The sequence below is a fragment of the Amblyomma americanum genome, chromosome 1 (genome assembly GCF_052857255.1).
Source record: "Amblyomma americanum isolate KBUSLIRL-KWMA chromosome 1, ASM5285725v1, whole genome shotgun sequence".
Lineage (NCBI taxonomy): Eukaryota > Metazoa > Arthropoda > Arachnida > Ixodida > Ixodidae > Amblyomma > Amblyomma americanum.
The window spans coordinates 522,279,517-522,298,161 of NC_135497.1; the positions used below are offsets into that span (position 1 = coordinate 522,279,517).

General features: G+C 48.2%; 1 protein-coding gene across 1 annotated transcript in view; it reads right to left on the reverse strand.

Annotated features, from left to right (window-relative positions):
* Positions 1–293: 293 nt before the first annotated feature.
* The window catches only part of LOC144128760 (uncharacterized), a 205,611-nt gene continuing 187,259 nt past the window's right edge, over positions 294–18,645 (reverse strand). The window contains exon 6 of the mRNA XM_077662434.1: positions 294–470. Within this exon, the coding sequence (XP_077518560.1) occupies positions 294–470 (177 nt within the window). The remainder of the gene's footprint in view (positions 471–18,645) is intronic.

The window sequence follows — 18,645 nt, forward strand, 5'->3', positions numbered from 1 at the left end:
TTTTCCATTTTAGAATAATAAACCTATTCTATGACTAATTGCGAAAAAAATTGTCTGTGGTGCGCAAGATGGCTGTCACAAATATGCAAATGGTATCAGTCGCCTCTCTAATAATTTATCTTTTAACCATTGGCTCAAGTAAGCTGGGACACCCGGTATATGGGACTAGAGTAAGAATAATTTTGAACACAACCCTGCCAAGCACGCAGTCTAGCTGTATGATATAGCGCACGGTATCAAACAAAGGAATAGTCCAACAGGGATTTCCCCAATTACCTTTCAGTGTCTCTTGCCTAACCGATTTGCTCTAACGGGGGCTTTCCCGTGGCATTTCGGACGGCAGATACAATAGGATAATCCGACAGATTCTGGCACTTGAACTGGGCTTTAGCTGCGACGTAGGAGTACTCCACGTGGTCCACCGAGAAGCCGAGCTCCACCTTAGGCAGCCATTTCGTCATGTTGCCGGCCTGCGGCGAAAATCAACATAGACAGCACATGGAATGCGAGCTCTGTTGCTCTGAGAGTGGCTCGCTACTGTCAAGAGGCGTCATGCATGCATGACAAACCAGTAAATGTGATCACTTACAGCATGAGCAGGGACAAAAGTCTCTGTACCTCGTGATCTGCAGAAAAGCTTATAGCTCTATTATTAGACTCTAGATGGCAGCCCACTTGTGGTGGTGAAAGTCAAAATCATGTTCTTCCAACTGCAGAAGTATAGACTCCAGCGGGCACCTAACAATAGGACTATCGGCCTCATTTAGGCATCACGCAGTTCACAGACTTTTGTCCCGACTAGACATTTCATATCTCGTAACAGTGAACTCCAAAGTTGGGTTAAAAGGCCACAGCACGTTCCATTTATATGTGCGCAAACATGCGCCAACGCAGCTCAGGTAGCGCGGAGAGAGCTAAATGGCACCGGTATTTTTGCGAAAAGCAACGTGACACCGAAAGACGCCAGACGTTCATTGAACGTGACTTTGACAAGTCTGACGTGAGTTCCGTGAAGCGGCTGGCATTGGGTGCGTGTTTGAATGTTTTAACTATCAGCCACTAGAGGATATTGTGCAGCCAGTGCCCGGAGACTTAAGGTGATGAAGTGTACGACAAGGTGCTCGCCTCCATATTAACTGGCCAGGAAGGCTTCTGCTGAGAACGCCTGCCTTCTGAATACCTATACTCAGTTCAAAAAACTTTTGAGAAACTTGGCTAAGGCTTAGTTTCGGCTGCAGCCGTCAATCACCGAAAATCTCACTCGGAGGCGGCAGCTGCTTAGCTGACGCTTCGTACGTTCTCACTGCTGCACAGCCTGCACGGCCTTCCTGCCTGCCCGCCAACCCGCCCGCCCGCTGATGACACTGTTCTAGAAGACAACGCGAAAGGCCTTTAATAGGACTTGGCATACATTTGCGAAAACAGGCGTAGGCTCTAGGGCTGAGATTTAGCACTGAAAATTCGAGTAGCTGTATAATGAACAGTCTCGTATGATCGCGCTACCAATATTTAATTTGTACAAATGTCTTGGTATATGAATAAATTATGGCACGGAGTACATGCGAGACCAACGGAAAGAAATTATAGAAACGGCAAAAAAAGAAATGCAGCACTTATGAAGAATATCGCGCTCTGGAGATATAACATATATGAAGTTATTCGGGAAATCAGAAAAGGCGCGATGGTATCGGGCTTGTGATTTGCAAACGCTGTGGTGTACTTGGGGTCTGCCACAAATTCGGCAGTTGTAATAAAGCAAACAGTCGGTAGGCTTGCCTTGGTAGCGCATGGAAACACTACTAATGAGGCTGTACAAAACGATATGGGGTGTTTAAACATTCGAAACACATGAAGTAAAAACTAAAGAGCAGTGTGAAGAACAGTTGATGGGTATGAATAAGAAGGGACGAGTGGGAAAAATTTTCAGCGCCTTATACTCTGATGCAGTATCGATGCTGCATAGACGCGATGAAGTAGATGGCTTGCTAATAAAAGAGAAAGTGCGCTCCTCCGATTATACTCTCTGGGAAAAGAAAATTATGGACAAGCCGACTTTAGGGTTCTATACGAGGGCTAAATCTAAGATTAAAAGGGAAAACTTTTTTGACAATGCTAAAGGGAGTGGTTTACGTTTCGAAGCCGGGCTGGGTGCTTGAGGACGAAGTGTTACCGGCAGAAATGTGGAACCGCGGATGACGTTAGCTGTTGCTGCATGCAAGACAACGAAACGATAGAACATATCCTTATCCTGTGCAAGACTCGGCCGATGAGTCTGATAACTCGGCCGATGAGTCTGACGAAGAGCAAGAAATATACAGTATGACAACAAATAAGTCTGCATGCGATGTCACAGTTCTGGTGGAAGGACAGGCCTTAAGGATGCAAATCGACACAGGGGCGTCCGTCACCGTCATGTCGAAGTCAGTTTTTCTTCGTAAGTTCCCCCATCTGACAGTAACGACGGCTACGGTTCCTTTACGAACGTACACAGGAGAACTAGTGCCGGTCGTAGGGTCGGCTGATGTGCGTGTTGAGCACGCTAATCAAAGTAACATTCTACCTGTTCTGATAGTAGATGACGGTGGGAAAGTGTTGCCGTGTCTGCTCGGCCGCAACTGGCTGAGGAAACTGAAATTAAACTGGCAGGAAGTCCATGCTATACAGCAAGACGACGCCGTGGAGGAACTTAAGAAGAAGTTTCAGGCTTTGTTTTCACCGCAGATGGGGCTGATAACGGGCTACAAAGCACAGGTCCTCTTGAAGCCAGACAGCAAACCAGTATTTTGCAAGGCCCGTCACGTGCCTTTTGCATTGAAGCAAGCTGTGTCCGAAGAGCTAGACGCCTTGGAACGGGCGGGGGTACTGAAAAGGGTCACCAGAAGCGATTGGGTGGCTCCGCTGGTAGTGGTACCGAAAGACGGAGGAGCAAAAGTGCGGTTGTGCGGTGACTACAAGGTCACGGTGAACCCTGTGCTGCTGACTGAGCACTACCCTCTTCCCTTGCCAGAAGATTTCTTCACAACATTGGCAGGCTCAAAAGTATTCTGCGTCCCAGACCTTGCTGCCGCTTACCAGCAAGTAGAACTTGCCGACGATGCACAGGCGATTTTAACTATAAACACCCACCAAGGCCTTTACCAGAACCAGCGGCTCCCTTACGGCATTGCCAGTGCTCCTGCCATATTCCAGTCGCTCATGGACGGGCTTCTCAAGGGTATCCCTCAAGTAGGGTGTTATATTGATGATGTCATCATTGGAGGTTCAAGTGAGAATGAATGTCGGAAAAGGCTGGAAGAAGTTTTGACACGATTGCAGGAGCACAATGTGACGCTGCGCATGGAAAAATGCAAGCTCTTTTGCAGTGAAGTCCGCTATCTGGGCCACATAATTTCAGCGGATGGAATAAAGGCACTGGAATCGAAAACAAGGGCAATAGAGCGTGCACCGGAGCCTACAAATGGTACTGAACTGAAGTCTTTCCTGGGAATGGTAACATTCTACTCCAAGTTCCTGTCGAACTTGGCGACTGTGGCTGCGCCGCTCTACGAGCTCCTGAAGAAGGGCACGCGTTGGAAATGGACAAGCGAGTGTTCTCGCGCGTTTCGAAAAACAAAGAACTTGCTCACGACCAGTCCGGTACTTGCTTACTACAATCCGAAGCAACCCTTGGCTCTAAGCTGTGATGCGTCGCAGTATGGGCTCGGCGCGGTTCTTTTTCACATACTTCCCAGTGGGCAAGAAAAGCCTGTCGCTTTTGCTTCCAGGACGTTATCGCAAGCTGAGCGCGGCTATGCCCAGATCGAGCGAGAAGCGCTGGCAATAATCTTTGCTCTCAAGAAGTTTCATCGTTAGCTATATGGAAGGGCATTCACGTTGTTCACGGATCATCAACCATTACTAGGCATCTTAGGGCCACGGAAGCAGGTCCCATCTTTGGCGGCTGCTCGAATGCAACGGTGGGCGTTAATCCTGGCTTCTTATCGCTACGACTTGAGATATCGGAAAGGATCTCAAATGGAAGTGGCGGACGCGCTGTCCAGACTGCCTGTTGCAACCGAAAACAGCGTTGATGAGACACATACGCTCGCTGTTTTTGAAACTACGCCACTGACGGCTAAAGACGTTGCCAAAGCTAGCAAGTATGACGGCATTCTCAGCAAAGTCTACAGATATACGCTTGAAGGATAGCCAGCACAAATCAAAGATGCTCAACTTGTACCGTACTATAACAGACGTGCGGAGCTGTCACTGGAAGCGGGATGCGTCACATGGGGCAGTCGTGTTGTTGTGCCAACAAAGATGAGAAATGCAGTGTTGAGTCTGTTGCACACGGAACACCCCGGTGCTTCACGCATGAAGATGCTCGCATGTAGCTTGCTCTGGTGGCCAGGGCTAGACGCAGAGATAGAAAACACGGTAAAAACGTGTAGTATTTGCCAACAAATGCAAAATAGCGCTCCCCGTTCTCCACTCGAGCCATGGCCGGTTCCCGCCCGCTGCTGGCAGCGAGTGCATGTGGACTTTTTTGACTTTGAAAAAACGACATTTCTTTTGTGCGTGGACTCGTTTTCAAAGTGGATCGAAGTGTTTCCTATGCGCTCTACTACAGCCGCGAAAACTATCGAGCGCTTGCGAAGTCTCTTTGCTGCTTACGGATACCCTGAACAACTGGTTTCTGATAACGGCCCCCAGTTTTCAGCGCAGGAGTTCCAGGACTTCCTCGATGCCTGTGGCATCCGACGCACGTAAAGCCCGCCATACCATCCGCAGTCCAACGGGGCTGCCGAAAGGTCGGTGCAAATTGTAAAAAGGAGTCTTCGTAAGCAGCCTCTGCACGACAACAAGGGAGGTAACAACAGATCGATGCGGGAGAGACTGGACGACTTCCTGCTGGCGTATAGGACAACCCCTAACACGGCAACTGGCAAGTGTCCGGCTGAACTGTTTCTGAAACGAACTCCACGCACTGAACTGTCATTACTAAGACCATCATTTCGGGATGACATGCAGAGTAGGCAAGAAGGGCTAAAACAGCAGCATGACCAACGGAGATCAACTTTCCGTTCGTTTAAGGAAGGAGACTGGGTGTACGTGAAGACTGTCCGGCAAGAGAAGGTGCCATGGACGGAAGGGCGTATAGTGCGGCTAGTCAGCCCTGTGACCTATCTCGTAGAGACTCAGAACACACTTCGGTACGTTCATGTTGATCATTTGCGATCGCGCAGCTCTTTCCAGTATGCAGGACTGGACACCGGGGCGGAAGCGCCGAGACGACCCGACACCGACGACCTTGAGCGTCATCAGGAGACGCTCCCCCCCCCCCCCCCCCCACCACAAGAGGCGCAGCATGACGCGGACGCGGCAGTACCCCCTCTTCCCGATGATGCACCAACCCCGACCCCGCCACCACAAGACGGGCAAGAATTGCAGCTGCCAGCTGCTCACAACGCACATCCTGAGGCGCAAGCTGGAGCGCCTTCCGACTCTCCACCAACAACACTGCGCAGAAGCCAGCGCGCCCGGAAACCACCAGACCGATATACCTCCCACGATTTCCGCCACTGCAGCTAATGAGTGGAGGCGAAGATCTTGGAGGGAAGGAATGTGATAGCGTCAAGTGCATGACGCGTCAGTTTGCCATGACGTGCACTGATAGCAGCAGCGGATAAGCAACCGCTGCGTATAAAAGAAGCGTCAGACAAATAAACGCTGATTCCTTGTCCTGCACCGGTCTTCGCTGGTTCTTTGGTGCGGCCGCTCGCCTGCCGCACGCTACAACATTACAATCGCGCTTTGGAGATATAACATATATGAAGTTATTCGGGAAATCAGAAAAGGCGCGATGGTATCGGGCTCGAGATTTGCAAACGCTGTGGTGTACTTGGGGTCTGCCACAAATTCGGCAGTTGTAATAAAGCAAACAGTCGGTAGGCTTGCCTTGGTAGCGCATGGAAACACTACTAATGAGGCTGTACAAAACGATATGGGGTGTTTAAACATTCGAAACGCATGAAGTAAAAACTAAAGAGCAGTGTGAAGAACAGTTGATGGGTATGAATAAGAAGGGACGAGTGGGAAAAATTTTCAGCGCCTTATACTCCGATGCAGTATCGATGCTGCATAGACGCGATGAAGTAGATGGCTTGCTAATAAAAGAGAAAGTGCGCTCCTCCGATTATACTCTCTGGGAAAAGAAAATTATGGACAAGCCGACTTTAGGGTTCTATACGAGGGCTAAATCTAAGATTAAAAGGGAAAACTTTTTTGACAATGCTAAAGGGAGTGGTTTACGTTTCGAAGCCGGGCTGGGTGCTTGAGGACGAAGTGTTACCGGCAGAAATATGGAACCGCGGATGACGTTAGCTGTTGCTGCATGCAAGACAACGAAACGATAGAACATATCCTTATCCTGTGCAAGACCCTGCAATCCTCAGTGCACGTTGCCGCCGTATGCAGAATCCCCTCAGCACTAGGGCTTCGGAATGGCCAGAACATGCTCAATTTTCAAATAGTAGAAACAAATAAGAGACGACCAGGGGATTATGGAGAGGGCCAAAAGAGTAGCTGAGGAATGGGGAGAACATTTTCAGTTCAATCTGAAGATAATCAGCACACTAGGAATTAATGAATAGGTGAAACTTGTCACCAACCCGACACAAAGCGGAGGTTAATAGTTATCTGCCTATCTATCTATCTAATTAGAAGTTGATAGCCGTAGGGTGAGGACGCAAGACTCGCCGCTCTTCGGGTTGCACGTTCAGCCGGAACCACGTGAACTGACGACAGCCAGTGTGACGTCACGAGTTTTTCATTTATAATTTTAAAAATTAGTAATACATAAGTGCAAGGATAGGCAGCAGTCAGTTGTTCTAGCAACGAGGGTATTACAACCCATAGCTAGGATTCTCAGAGCTTGTTCGTGTGCCTAAGTTTCAGTAAGATTTGTGAAGATTTTGCAATATAGGTTTTTTATCAAAAGAAACGAAGCAATTTCCTCCTCGCTAGTTGGCTGTTTCATTTCCAGATTGGACTCAGCGTTTCCAGAACACATGATTGATTTGAAGAACTGTTTTCTCGTGGTTTTCGAGTCTACACATAATATCATCATTGTTATGGCAGCAATACCCATGTGGTGCTAAGATGGTGAAGAAAAATTACAGGTGATTTAGCATACTTGGCCGAATGTGTAGCATGTGGGAAGCACGTCGCGTTTCATTTGGCTTTCCATTCGAGGCTTGGAATTCAGGGTCAGGCTAAAGGGAATGATCGGCGAAATTAATGACTGGAGACCCTAGTGCTAGCGCATCAAAAAATATTCGGAGCGTTTAACGCAATTTAAGAGGTTACTGTGATGTCTGTGCGTTCTGAATTTATTTCGTAGGGATGCAAGTTGATGAAGACGACGACATGCAATGCATAGCGCGAATGGGTAGCGAAGCTTATCTGTTCATGAAGCCGCGGGTTCAAAAGCCAGTCGCGGCCGTATTGATTTCATTTCTGCAGGTCTAGTTAGCATAGACACTCAGGCGACGGGTTTTAGAGATGGGAAGCCTTAGCGCTAGAGTACGAAAAAATCACAGGCAGGTTACGAGTGTTTAACGCGAATTTGGAGCGTTACCTGTGGTGTGACGACCGTTTCAGTTGACTTGACCATTAACTACATCTTTCGCACATGCAGCATACTCTACTGGAAAGCTCGCGGCTCATGCTCGGAACTTTCACATTCCCGGCAGTTAATATGAGCCTACCGCTTACCTTTCATGGTCATATAAGAATCGCGCGTAGAGGAACATTTTCGAATTAACGAACACTATTTTTATCATTAACAACGACCAGAAGACACCAAGAGATCACTGGTAGCCTTTCGCAAAGATATCCTGGCCTCTCTGCTCGATGTCCCGGCTCATAGTGACAGCTAATACGTGTGTGACGTAACAGTAATTGGCGGACAATCGTGAACTCTCATTGTAGCATACCTGGCGCCAGGCAGGCCATTAGACACTTCTAGGTTTTAAAACTTGAAAGCAACGAAGACTTCAAAGCATATTATTAGTGGAGACTTCAGTGCTCATCATAATATTTGGGGCAGCTCACACATGTGTGCGCGAGGTGCCACCTTTGCAGAGCTTTTCTCAAAGCATTCAATGGAACCTCTAAATGACGGCAGCATTACCTGCCTAGAGGCCAGACAACTGCTAGAAGTGACGACGTTACCTTTGTTACAAGTTTAGTGGCTAAAAATTGTGGCAGTTTCAGAGACTTCTAAAACGTGGAAGTGGCCAATACTTTGTCAGCTGTCCGCGCGTAGATGCCATTAAAAAGTCATTATATCATCAACAGCTTGCGATGCAACAGAGAAATTTCTGCTGCAGCCCCGAACGCGCATATAGACTCGACAAAAGCCGCCTGCTTGAAAGCAAACACAATTGTTTCAGGTAAATATTACAGTTTACCCTGAAATGACGACGAAATTGAGTGCATGTACTGTTCGCAGGCGAGATGAAAGGCTGCAAAAGACAACACCCGCATTTTGTCGGCGACGCTGTCGAGTCGGCACAAATGGGCGCAACGCAGAAGACCAGTTACTTCCCGTACCAGGTAGTGTTTACGTTGGGGACGTTAACAATGAATGCCCTCTTCCGGTTTCACAGAATGCTGCACTCCCCGAAGACGTCTCGATACACTGCGAAGCGCGCTGTCCATCATTGTCCTCAGTAGCAGATGCGACTCGTTTCCTGGTCCTGCTGTCGAACTGGCAGCTCAGTGCAGTAGTGGAGGAGACAAGAAAAAATACAAACGCACATATACACACAACGCACAAAATCCTAGTGCTCCGTGCGTCTGTACTCGGGGCTAGGGGTGGGAGAAATCTTGCCACGCATACACCATCCTCCAAGTTTGCTGCATACAATATTGTAATGAAGCACTCATATACAGCGCTAGCCACATCCGTAAGCACGATTCCTCTAGTGACGCGCACGACACACGGCCTCCTGAAGATTCGTCTAACGGTTGCCTCTCGATTAGATGAATAAACAACACACAAAACGGCTCACATGTAGCCACTCTTCTGCAGTTATAACTCTTACGGTAACACCCTCTGCCGAAGCTATACCATGCTTTTAACATCATAAGCTTACATCACAAAGAACACCGAAGAACGAAAAGCACACTGTGAATGAGAGGCAAATGAATAGCACTTCCTCTCAACACAAACTAAATTAGCGTGCAGCTGCAGTTCACAATGCGATGCAGAAAGGACACAAACATCTCTACATCATTTTTGTATGCATTCCGTGCCTCCGCTCGCGTTGCAATGTACGCTTTTTCGAACAGTTATGCAGTGTTTGGCCACTGTTACTAACAACTGGAGCCCCCTCGAGAGTCATGCATGACCCTTGCAACAATCATGCATATCTCGTTCGAAGATGTCCTTGGAGATTCGGTCCCCATTTTTACGCGATAGCGCTTAAGTGCTCGTGTCGGAGAAAATGAGGTGTCGTAATAAAGAGTGCAGCTGGTCCTCCAGTCACGCATCCAACACCTGAAAGAGACAGTGGCCTCATATGTAAAATAAATGTAGCGCCTTTTTCGACTAGCCGATCCTGACATGACGGAAGAGAAGGCGCAGCTTGAGATCCGAGGTGCCAACGAGGCACTTCTTTCTGGTCTCGCTCGCATTTCACCGAAGACCGCTGATGAATTCAGACGCGAAGCGGCCACCTTTGAGAAAACCCTTCAGGCACGAGTCGCCATTTCCCTTGACCATTCCAAGTGACCTCGACAACCCTCTCGGATGGCACAGCATTAGGAGACAACCCGTGGGATGTCATCCACTACATTGTACAGAAAAAGCTACGTTCCTTGTTTCAATCTCCTCAACCAGCCTTTTAGCGACACTAGAGGAAATACTCATCGAAGTAGTGCAGCAAGCACTTGGCTCCCCGCCACTGACGCCTCCAGCGGAAGCTAAAGCCATTACTAACGCCGCTGCAGCACGTAGTTCTAAGCCTCAACGACACACTATGTTTAACATGAACCAGCTGTCCCAGAACGCTACCCCCTGCCCCCTCCCGCCCCGCCTGAGGGCAACCCGATCAAAACGCACGACAGAATTTTATGTTGCGCATGTCACACGACGAAATTTTGTGTCGCTAGACAAGCTGTCTTGTGCTTTGTGTCGTGCGACAGAGGTATGTGTCGTTGGTACTTGCGTGCATCAAAGGTGTTTGTAGTAGGTTCTGCCGCACAACAGACATCTTACCTGCATTTTGTCGTGCGAAGAAGGTTCCTGTCGCAGCATTTGTCGCGCGACAGGTTTCTGTCGCAGGTACTGTCGTGCGACAGAGGGAGTCGGGCCGCGCGAAAGAGAGTGCGTGCCTCAACAGAGTGGTCTGTCGTTTGTGAAGTCGCGCGACAGACTTCTAGCGCGCCTATTTTCATCCGAGAAAAGTGCCTGCCGTGCGGCCTGTCGCGCGACACAACAGCTTGTCGTGGGATGTGCTGGGCGACAGATACCTGTAGTGGGATGTGTTGTGTGACAGATTCCTGGCGAGGGTTACTGTTTTACTGCAGAATTCTAGAAATACTGTTGTGCCATCGTGTGACAGCGATAGGATCAAATTGACCAAAGGTGCGTTAAAGGGCGTTCAATGTGGCGAGTCGCGAAGAGGTTGACAGGTGGTCTGGTCTGTTGGTGACGGGCACCGAGCGAAATGAAGTGGTAATTCACATTGGCGAGTAGAGTTCTCAACTCGCTTCCCGCGACCTGGCTTTCTCCGAACAAGAATTGGCGTAGACGAGAGGCACTGCTCGAACATCCACTTAATTCTCTTCTGTTCCCACATGACAGTGTGACGAAAGTAGTGCATGCTCAAGAGTAATGCGGCTTTGAAAGCCCACAAAGCTGTAATGCACAAGCGACGAAGCCATCGGTGCCTGCGTATCCGCACGTGCTTGCGGTGGCGGCATGTAGCCAGCCACGAGAGCGCCTGCACACCAATCGCCATGCGCCACTCGATTGGTGCTACTGAAAGTCAGTGTCCTCCTGGCTGCTGTCACGTGTTCGTCAAGCTATGTAACATACTGTACCGCTACTACTACATGCGCAGAAAAGTCCAAGGACACATATACGCGTGTCGCGCAAAAAAATGTCGTTAATCGTCAATCAGGGAAAATTACTCGCCATAATTATCCGGCTATCACAAAGGCAGCATGTATGTACATTCACGCAGTTCTCTGTATAAATGCTCAAAGCAACCCCGATATCATTTTTCCACGTTTCAGTTTTAAGAGCTTCAGCTCCTACTACTTACGTTTGTCGAGGACACATCTGTCTGCAAGGAAGGTCAAATTGGCCAAGACAGTTACCACACTATGTCACATAGCAACAGCGGGCGCGTAGAGCCTCAGTTGTCGCCGATACCTTTGATCCGTTTTACATATGACATTATAGCGGCTATCGATGTGGCACCCTGGGGACCCCCATTTGGATATCATTTGGGGGCCGCCCGTGTGAAACAGAATGTTGAAAGAAGTGTCAAATGACTTGTCATGTTCCTGAGGATAAATATACATTGAGATGAAGCCCAAAATAAATGTGAGATTCGCACCGATGACCTTTCCGCTCCCAAACCATGCATTCCCGGGAATTCTATGCGACCATTATGGCCTAATCGTTTGTCGCAGAGGGTTCCGGATGCGGTAAAATGATTCGCCTTCTTGTAATGCACATGTTTATACATTTCAATAACTGATATATAAGGAGGAAACATACCGGATATAGGGAAGGTGGCTGTAAATCGCAATAGTAGTGCAAAATCTTCGAAGTAGATGGCGCTGCTTGTATCTTAGAAGATAGCGCTGCTTGTATCTTTTTTTTTTGGCTCGTGATGCCGTCGGAGGAGGACGCTTTTTTCGGAGCTCCAGCGACTACGTCCGAAGCTAAGTGTTTTTTGGTGTTTGCGCTTGTACATGCTGTCGGGCGGTAGTTTTAAACCAAGTTAAGGGTAGGAAGGCTAGTGGAAGTGTGCGTGCCGAAGGTTTTTGTGTACGAATTTGGGCAGGTTTTTACGTTGCTAGTGCCGAAGGTTTTGTGTAGGAATTTTAGCGGGCTCTTGCGTTGTGTAGTGCCGAAGGTTTTTTCTGTAGGAATTTTGGCGGGCTTTTACGTTGCGTAGTGCCGAAGGTTTTTGTACAGGGATTTTGGCGGTCTTTTACGTTGCGTATTGCCGAAGGTTTTTGTGTAGGAATTTTGGCGGGCTTTTACGTTGCGTAGTCGGCCGGACGATGGGTCGGTCGGCCAGGTAGGAGAGTCAGTGTGGACGGGGACGGAGAGTTAGTGCAGTGCCAGGAGTGCGGCCGTTGGTGCTATTTAGACGAGACCAAGTTCAGGAGCTTAGCCGAGGCAGATGGGGCTAGCTTCGCATGCACGATTTGTAAGCGTTTTGATGAGGCCGTTCAGATGTTGAAAGGGGAATGGGCAGCTACGATTAAGGAACTCAAAGGAGACCTGAAGGTGGAACGAGGGAAACGGATTAAGTTAGAAACGCAGGCCGCCGAGTCGCTTAAGAGGTAAGAGGCCAACGCCGACCAGTTGGAGCGAATTGTGGGCGAGCTGAAAGAGGAGCGGGAAAAGCGGACCCAGCTAGAAGAGCAGTTAGAAGCTCTCAGGTCGCGGCCGGCAGGGCACCCCGGTTCGGACCAGTGTCAGGTGGGGAACGAGGCTCGTCGATCCTACAGTGCTGTAGGGCTGCAGGCTTTGAGTGGGGAAGAGAGAGTTAAAAACTCACGACAGTAGCGTAAGGCCGCGGGAGAGACAGGTAGAGCGATCCGGAGGGCAACAGTCGAAGTCAGGAAGCGAACGGTTAGAGCGGAGGAGGGTTTTGGTAGTCGGTGACTCGAACGCATCGAGGGTTGAGGGAGGCGTTTTGACGACAGTGAAGGCGGACAGGCGGGTGCAGGTGGCGGCCTAGTCAGGGAAGTGCATGGTAGATGCAATGGCGAAAGCCAAGGAGGTGGTGGGGTGCAGCATGGATGGTGAACACCTTGTCGTTATCCATGCTGGTCTCAACGATGTGCTGAAGGGGAGGAGCCAGAATCTCGAGAAACAGTTAGAAGTGGGGACGCTTAGGTTTAGAGGGGCCTTTGAGAGAGTGCATGTGACCATATGCACAATCCCAGAGGTCCAGAGGCAGGCTAGCGAAACGGAAAGGAAGATCGTTGAGGCTAACCGTGTAATTAGGTTAATGAGTCGACGACTAAGATACGGGGTAATGGAAGTTAACAGGAAAGTGTACGAGGCCAGGCCCCACCCTTAAGCTCAGGATGGCATTCACTACGGTGCTGCCAATGGCAAAAGGGTGGGTAGTAGGATAGGTCGCCAGGCAACAGCTTTTTTGGGGGGACCCAGAGGTCTGAGGGAACGAGTGTAGAGAAGGAAGAACCAAGATCAAAGGGACGAGGAAACCATAGGTGAAGAAATAGACACAAGCGCCAGGGCCGAGTTAATTCAGATGTATGTTTCGTTAACATGCAAGGTGGCAGAAATAGACTGAAATGGGAGGAAATAGAAGATTAGTTAAGGCAGGAGGAATTAATAGTATATGGTTAAGTGGAAACGCATCTCAGAGAAATGGAGCAACCACACTGTAACCCAGACTACGCATTTGAACTTTGCAATAGAACAGAGGGCAGCAGAAAGGAAGTGAAACTGGTACATTCATTCATAAAAGTAAGAATTTCCAAAGAGCTAAACTGGGATGCAAGGAACAAATATGGCTAAAAGAAAAAGTGGCAGGAGAGCAAACACTCCCTGGCTTTGTATACCTGTGGACAAGAGCTAATGCCAAAGAGAAAAACAGGAAAATGATAGAATGTATTGCAAGCGACATTGATGAGCTAGGAGGCCAAGGCGAGATAATTATATTAGGCCACATGAACGCACATATAGAAGACTTGGATGGGTACACAGATTCGAAAGGAAGCATGCTGCAGGACATGTGTGACAGGCATAATTTTGTTTTATGCAGCAGCACCGAGAAGTGTGAAGGGCTCATAACATGGGATGTCGGGAGTCTGCACTTGACGATAGATTATGCCCTAATGTCATAGAGGATGCACAATAGATTAGGGGTAATGAGCATAGATGAACATGATTCCAGAAGTCTATGTAGTGACCACAAGCGTATCAAGTTGATTTTCAGGAGGGAAACCAAAGTAGGACTGAAGCGAGATGAACAATCAGAGGGGAATTTTTATTCAGAAAAGCAATTGGAATCAGCAGGCAAACAAATTGAGAAAGTAATTTTAGAAAATAGTGAAATAGAATGGACTTATACCAAATTAACTCGAATATTGGTGCTAGAGCTAGCTAATGTGCGAGTAAAACTAAAAGGGGAAAGACGCAAAGCCGAGAGTTGGTGGGAGCAGGAGGTCAAGAGGGCGATAGAGAAACGTCAGGAAGTGTCCAGGGAACACAGATATTGCAAGAGGGGGGAACAAGAAGTTGAAGTAGACAAAAAATGGGATACTTTCATAAAGTGCAGAAGGGAAGCATCCTATTTGAATAATGAGAAAATAAAAAGAAAGGATGCCCAATGGATGTTAAATGTAATTAAGAAGGATAGAAAAGCAGATCGAATATTCTGAAAGCATCTAAATGCAAAGAGTAATAAGGCTAGGCTAGAACAAAGGTTTATTTTTACAGATCAGGGTATTTGACTAGAAGGGGATGAAGCGATAAAAGACATAGGGACAATGATGAGAGAAAAATTTAAAGAGATGTTGCACATAATTTATCGAAGGAGGATAGACCGGTTACTGCAATAGCTTCACTTGAGCAAAGCGAATGGGAAAAGGCAGAGAAGAAGGTAACTAGTGGCATATCAACAGGATCAGATGGAATTCCAATTATGTTAATAAAGAAGCTAGGACCAAAATCCAAGCAAACTATATTACATGTAGTGAATAAATTGATAGTGGATGGGAAAGTTCCCGATGAATGGCGATTAAGTAGAATGAACATGATATATAAGGGAAAGGGGGACAAAGCTGACGTAACTCCCGTCCCATAACAGTGACATCTGTGGTGTACAGGGTGGTGATGCCGATTATAAAGGACAGATTGCAGGCTTTGGTGGAGAACGAGGGGGTTCTAGGGGAGCTACGAAATTGGTTCCGGAAACAAAGGAGGTTGGAGGGCAATCTGTTTTCATTGACGCAGTGTATAGAGATTGCTGAAAAGGAACACAGGGCCCAATAGCTAGCATTTTTGGATATTAAGGGAGCCTACAAAAACGTTATTAAAGAGTGTCTCTTGGACATACCGGGCACATTGGATGTGCAAGATGGAGTAATTAATCTTTTAAAAGATATATATATATATATATATAAAGGTACCAGAGTGCTTATAAAATGACAAAAAATGTATCAGAGCCTCTACAGATACAGCGCATGCTTAGGCAAGGATGTCCTCGGTCTCCTTTGTTGTTCATGTTGTACCTGCAACGGTTGAGGACCAAACTAGAGAGAAGTGGACTAGGCTTCAACCTTTCTTTTTTCAAGCAAGGGTAATTGATTAAGCAGTCATTACCGGAACTAATATACGCCGATGATATGGTGCTAATGGCTGACAACAAGGAAGATTTACAGAAGTTGATAGACATATGTGGTACAGAGGGAAATAGATTAGGTTTCAAGTTTAGTAGGGAATAATCTGCAGTCATGATATTTAATGATGAGGTCGGCGAACATAGAATAAAGGAGTTCACGCTAGAAGTAGTTGATGAGTAGAAGTATCTTGGGGTGTGGATAAACAACGGCGCTGAGTGTCTGACAGAGCATGAAAAATATGCTATGAGGGAAGCTAGTAGGAATGCAGCACTGTAGGAATAGGGCACTGTGGAATTACAATCGGTATGAAGTGTTTAGAGGGATCTGCAAAGGGGTGGTTGTTCTTAGCCTGACTTTCGGTAATGCGCTCCTGTGCGTGAGACCAGATGTTCAAACAAGGTTAGAAATTAAACAACGTGGCGTAGGGAGGCTAGCTTTGGGAGCACATGGCAATACACCAAATCAGGGGGTGGGGGTACAGGGTGAAATGGGATGGCGTCGTTCGAGAACAGCGAAGTTAGCAGTAAGATATCATTTGAGGAGCGATTTAGAAAAGTGAGGGAAAGCAGTGGGCTAGGAAAGTCTTCAGATACATTTAAGTAAGGTATGTTGGCACGAAATAGAGAGAGCGAGCCAGAAAATTGACAGCAAATATCTGGACAGCAGTACGAAAAAAGTCAACAATTGTTGGTTACGAATAAGGTTAAAGAAACTGAGGGAGCTCTGTGAAAAACAGGGATGCTGACGAAATCAGCACTGGGAACATACAGGATTTTAAGCAGGAAATTGTGAAAGAAAATATCTATGATAATTGTAGAGGAAGCACTTCGTTGTTTGAGGCCAGGACGGGAGTTTGGCGGACCAAGACATATAGAGTCAGGTACCAAGAGATAGACACGTTGTGCGTTGCGTGCGTAGAGGAGGAGGAAACGGCGGAACACTTGATTCTTTTCTGTAACGAGCTTCACGCTGCAGTGGAAAGGAGTGGGGCTGATTTATCCAAAGCATTGGGGTTTAAGGACTGTGAAGGGAAAGTAGATTTGTAGCGGGTAGAAATAACCAAGCGTAGGTTGTCTGATTGGTGGCTAAAATTAAGAGAACAGTAAAATTTCATGTCATGGTCAGGGGTCTTGAGCCACCGCCCGATTTAAAGGGTTCAACCGTATCCATCCATCCATTCATCCGTCCATCCGTCCCTCCGTCCATCCATCCATCCATCCGTCCGTCCGTCCGTCCGTCCGTCCGTCCGTCCGTCCGTCCGTCCGTCCATCCATCCATCCATCCATCCATCCATCCATCCATCCATCCATCCATCCATCCATCCATCCATCCATCCATCCATCCGTCCGTCCGTCCGTCCGTCCGTCCGTCCGTCCGTCCGTCCGTCCGTCCGTCCGTTCATCCATCCATCCATCCATCCATCCATCCATCCATCCATCCATCCATCCATCCATCCATCCATCCATCCATCCATCCATCCATCCATCCAAGAATTGTTTCCGCACCGAAACACCCTCAGATATTTGTATTTTGTCTTCTCCACGTTTGCTGAGCACCCCGAACTGGACATTTGAAGCTCCCGTAGCTAATTCTCTCAAGTCCAACACTGATCTAGTGTTGGCAGAGAATTTCTTTTGCGGCAGTGACGTGCTGCTTATCATAAAATAGAAAAAAAATGCTCTGCGACGTCGTTCATTGCCTTCGCTAAAAATTTTATTACGGAGACACGAAAATGTCGCTAAATATAGAGAACAGCGTATGCAGCCGAAGGCGAAGTGCGGCGGTCGGTGTGTTTGAACCGATTTGAACATGGACGCCCAGAAATGTCGCGCGCATGAGGCGCTGCCTCGCGCCTTTTCTTGAATTTCCCGGTGGAACAAGAAGCCGGATGTTGGTCAGGTCACGTGGCGTTATACCCGGCGACGCTACGGATGGGGTGAGGAATTCTGTGAAAGCGACTTCCATAAAAGGGTGTACTCGGTCGGGGCTCCCCCCCCCCCCCCCCTGACCAATGGGATTAATTTGCGCGAACTCTGACTCCTTTCCGTGAACGCAAATTTAATGCCTTTCAAACTTGCAAGCCGCAAAGGGCATGCGCCCAGCAGTTGCTACGATCAGGCAGCAGCTCAATAACGCAATTGCTCACACCTGCAAGGGCAACTTGTGGGCCTCCTTCTCGTTTGATTCTCGGTCTAAATGAGAAGTAAGTCTTGGGACTGACGTGTATCGCGGGCTTTCTAGAGTTTCGTCTGCTTTGGCATAGTCTAGCTGTTGCGCCTCCGCGCTCGGTCCTCTAAAGTGTTCTGGTCCCAGTGTGACTGTGTGCTACGACAACCTGAGCGAACGGGAGGATATCCGATGGTTTTGATGTGCACCACGGCCATACAATTAAGCGCCATGGTAACGTAAGGGCGCCCTTCTCGGGGACGGCATGTCAGCCTGGATGCCGGCCGTCAGCATCAGAAAAAATGTGATAGTAATGTTTATTCGAGTCCATACTAAGCCGTTGGATGGAGTATCGATGGCCAATATCGAGTTGTTGGTAGAAGCGATAACAGGAATACAAACAAATGTCTTCCCATAGTGCCTTTAATTGCTGCTCGTCAATCGCGGCTCTCCTGGCATCAGCTGGCTCCGCTCCTGAAGGTGTCGCGGAAACCAAGCATATCCCAGCGTAGTTCAATGCGTAGTTCAACCAAGCGTAGGAAACCAAACGCAGTTCAATGCCCGGCGCGCCCGCGGGTGGCGTCGTTGACGAAAGCTCGGCTCGCTCACTACGGCTAGCTCACTGATTGGCTCATCAGCTTGCGACTTGCACTCGGAATGCCGGAAAATCAAGCAGCGAGCGACTGGCCTGCGACTGGCCTGCGACTGAACGATGCCTTATGCCCATGTTTGCAGTACTGTGAACACATTTTAACGCCAATATGCTTGGGGTATCGGCTGCGTTGCGGCGAGTCTTAATTGAGATCGTCCGCGACGCCATCGTCACCTTTCGTGACGCGCAGGCTGAGAACTTCAATTCTAGCACGT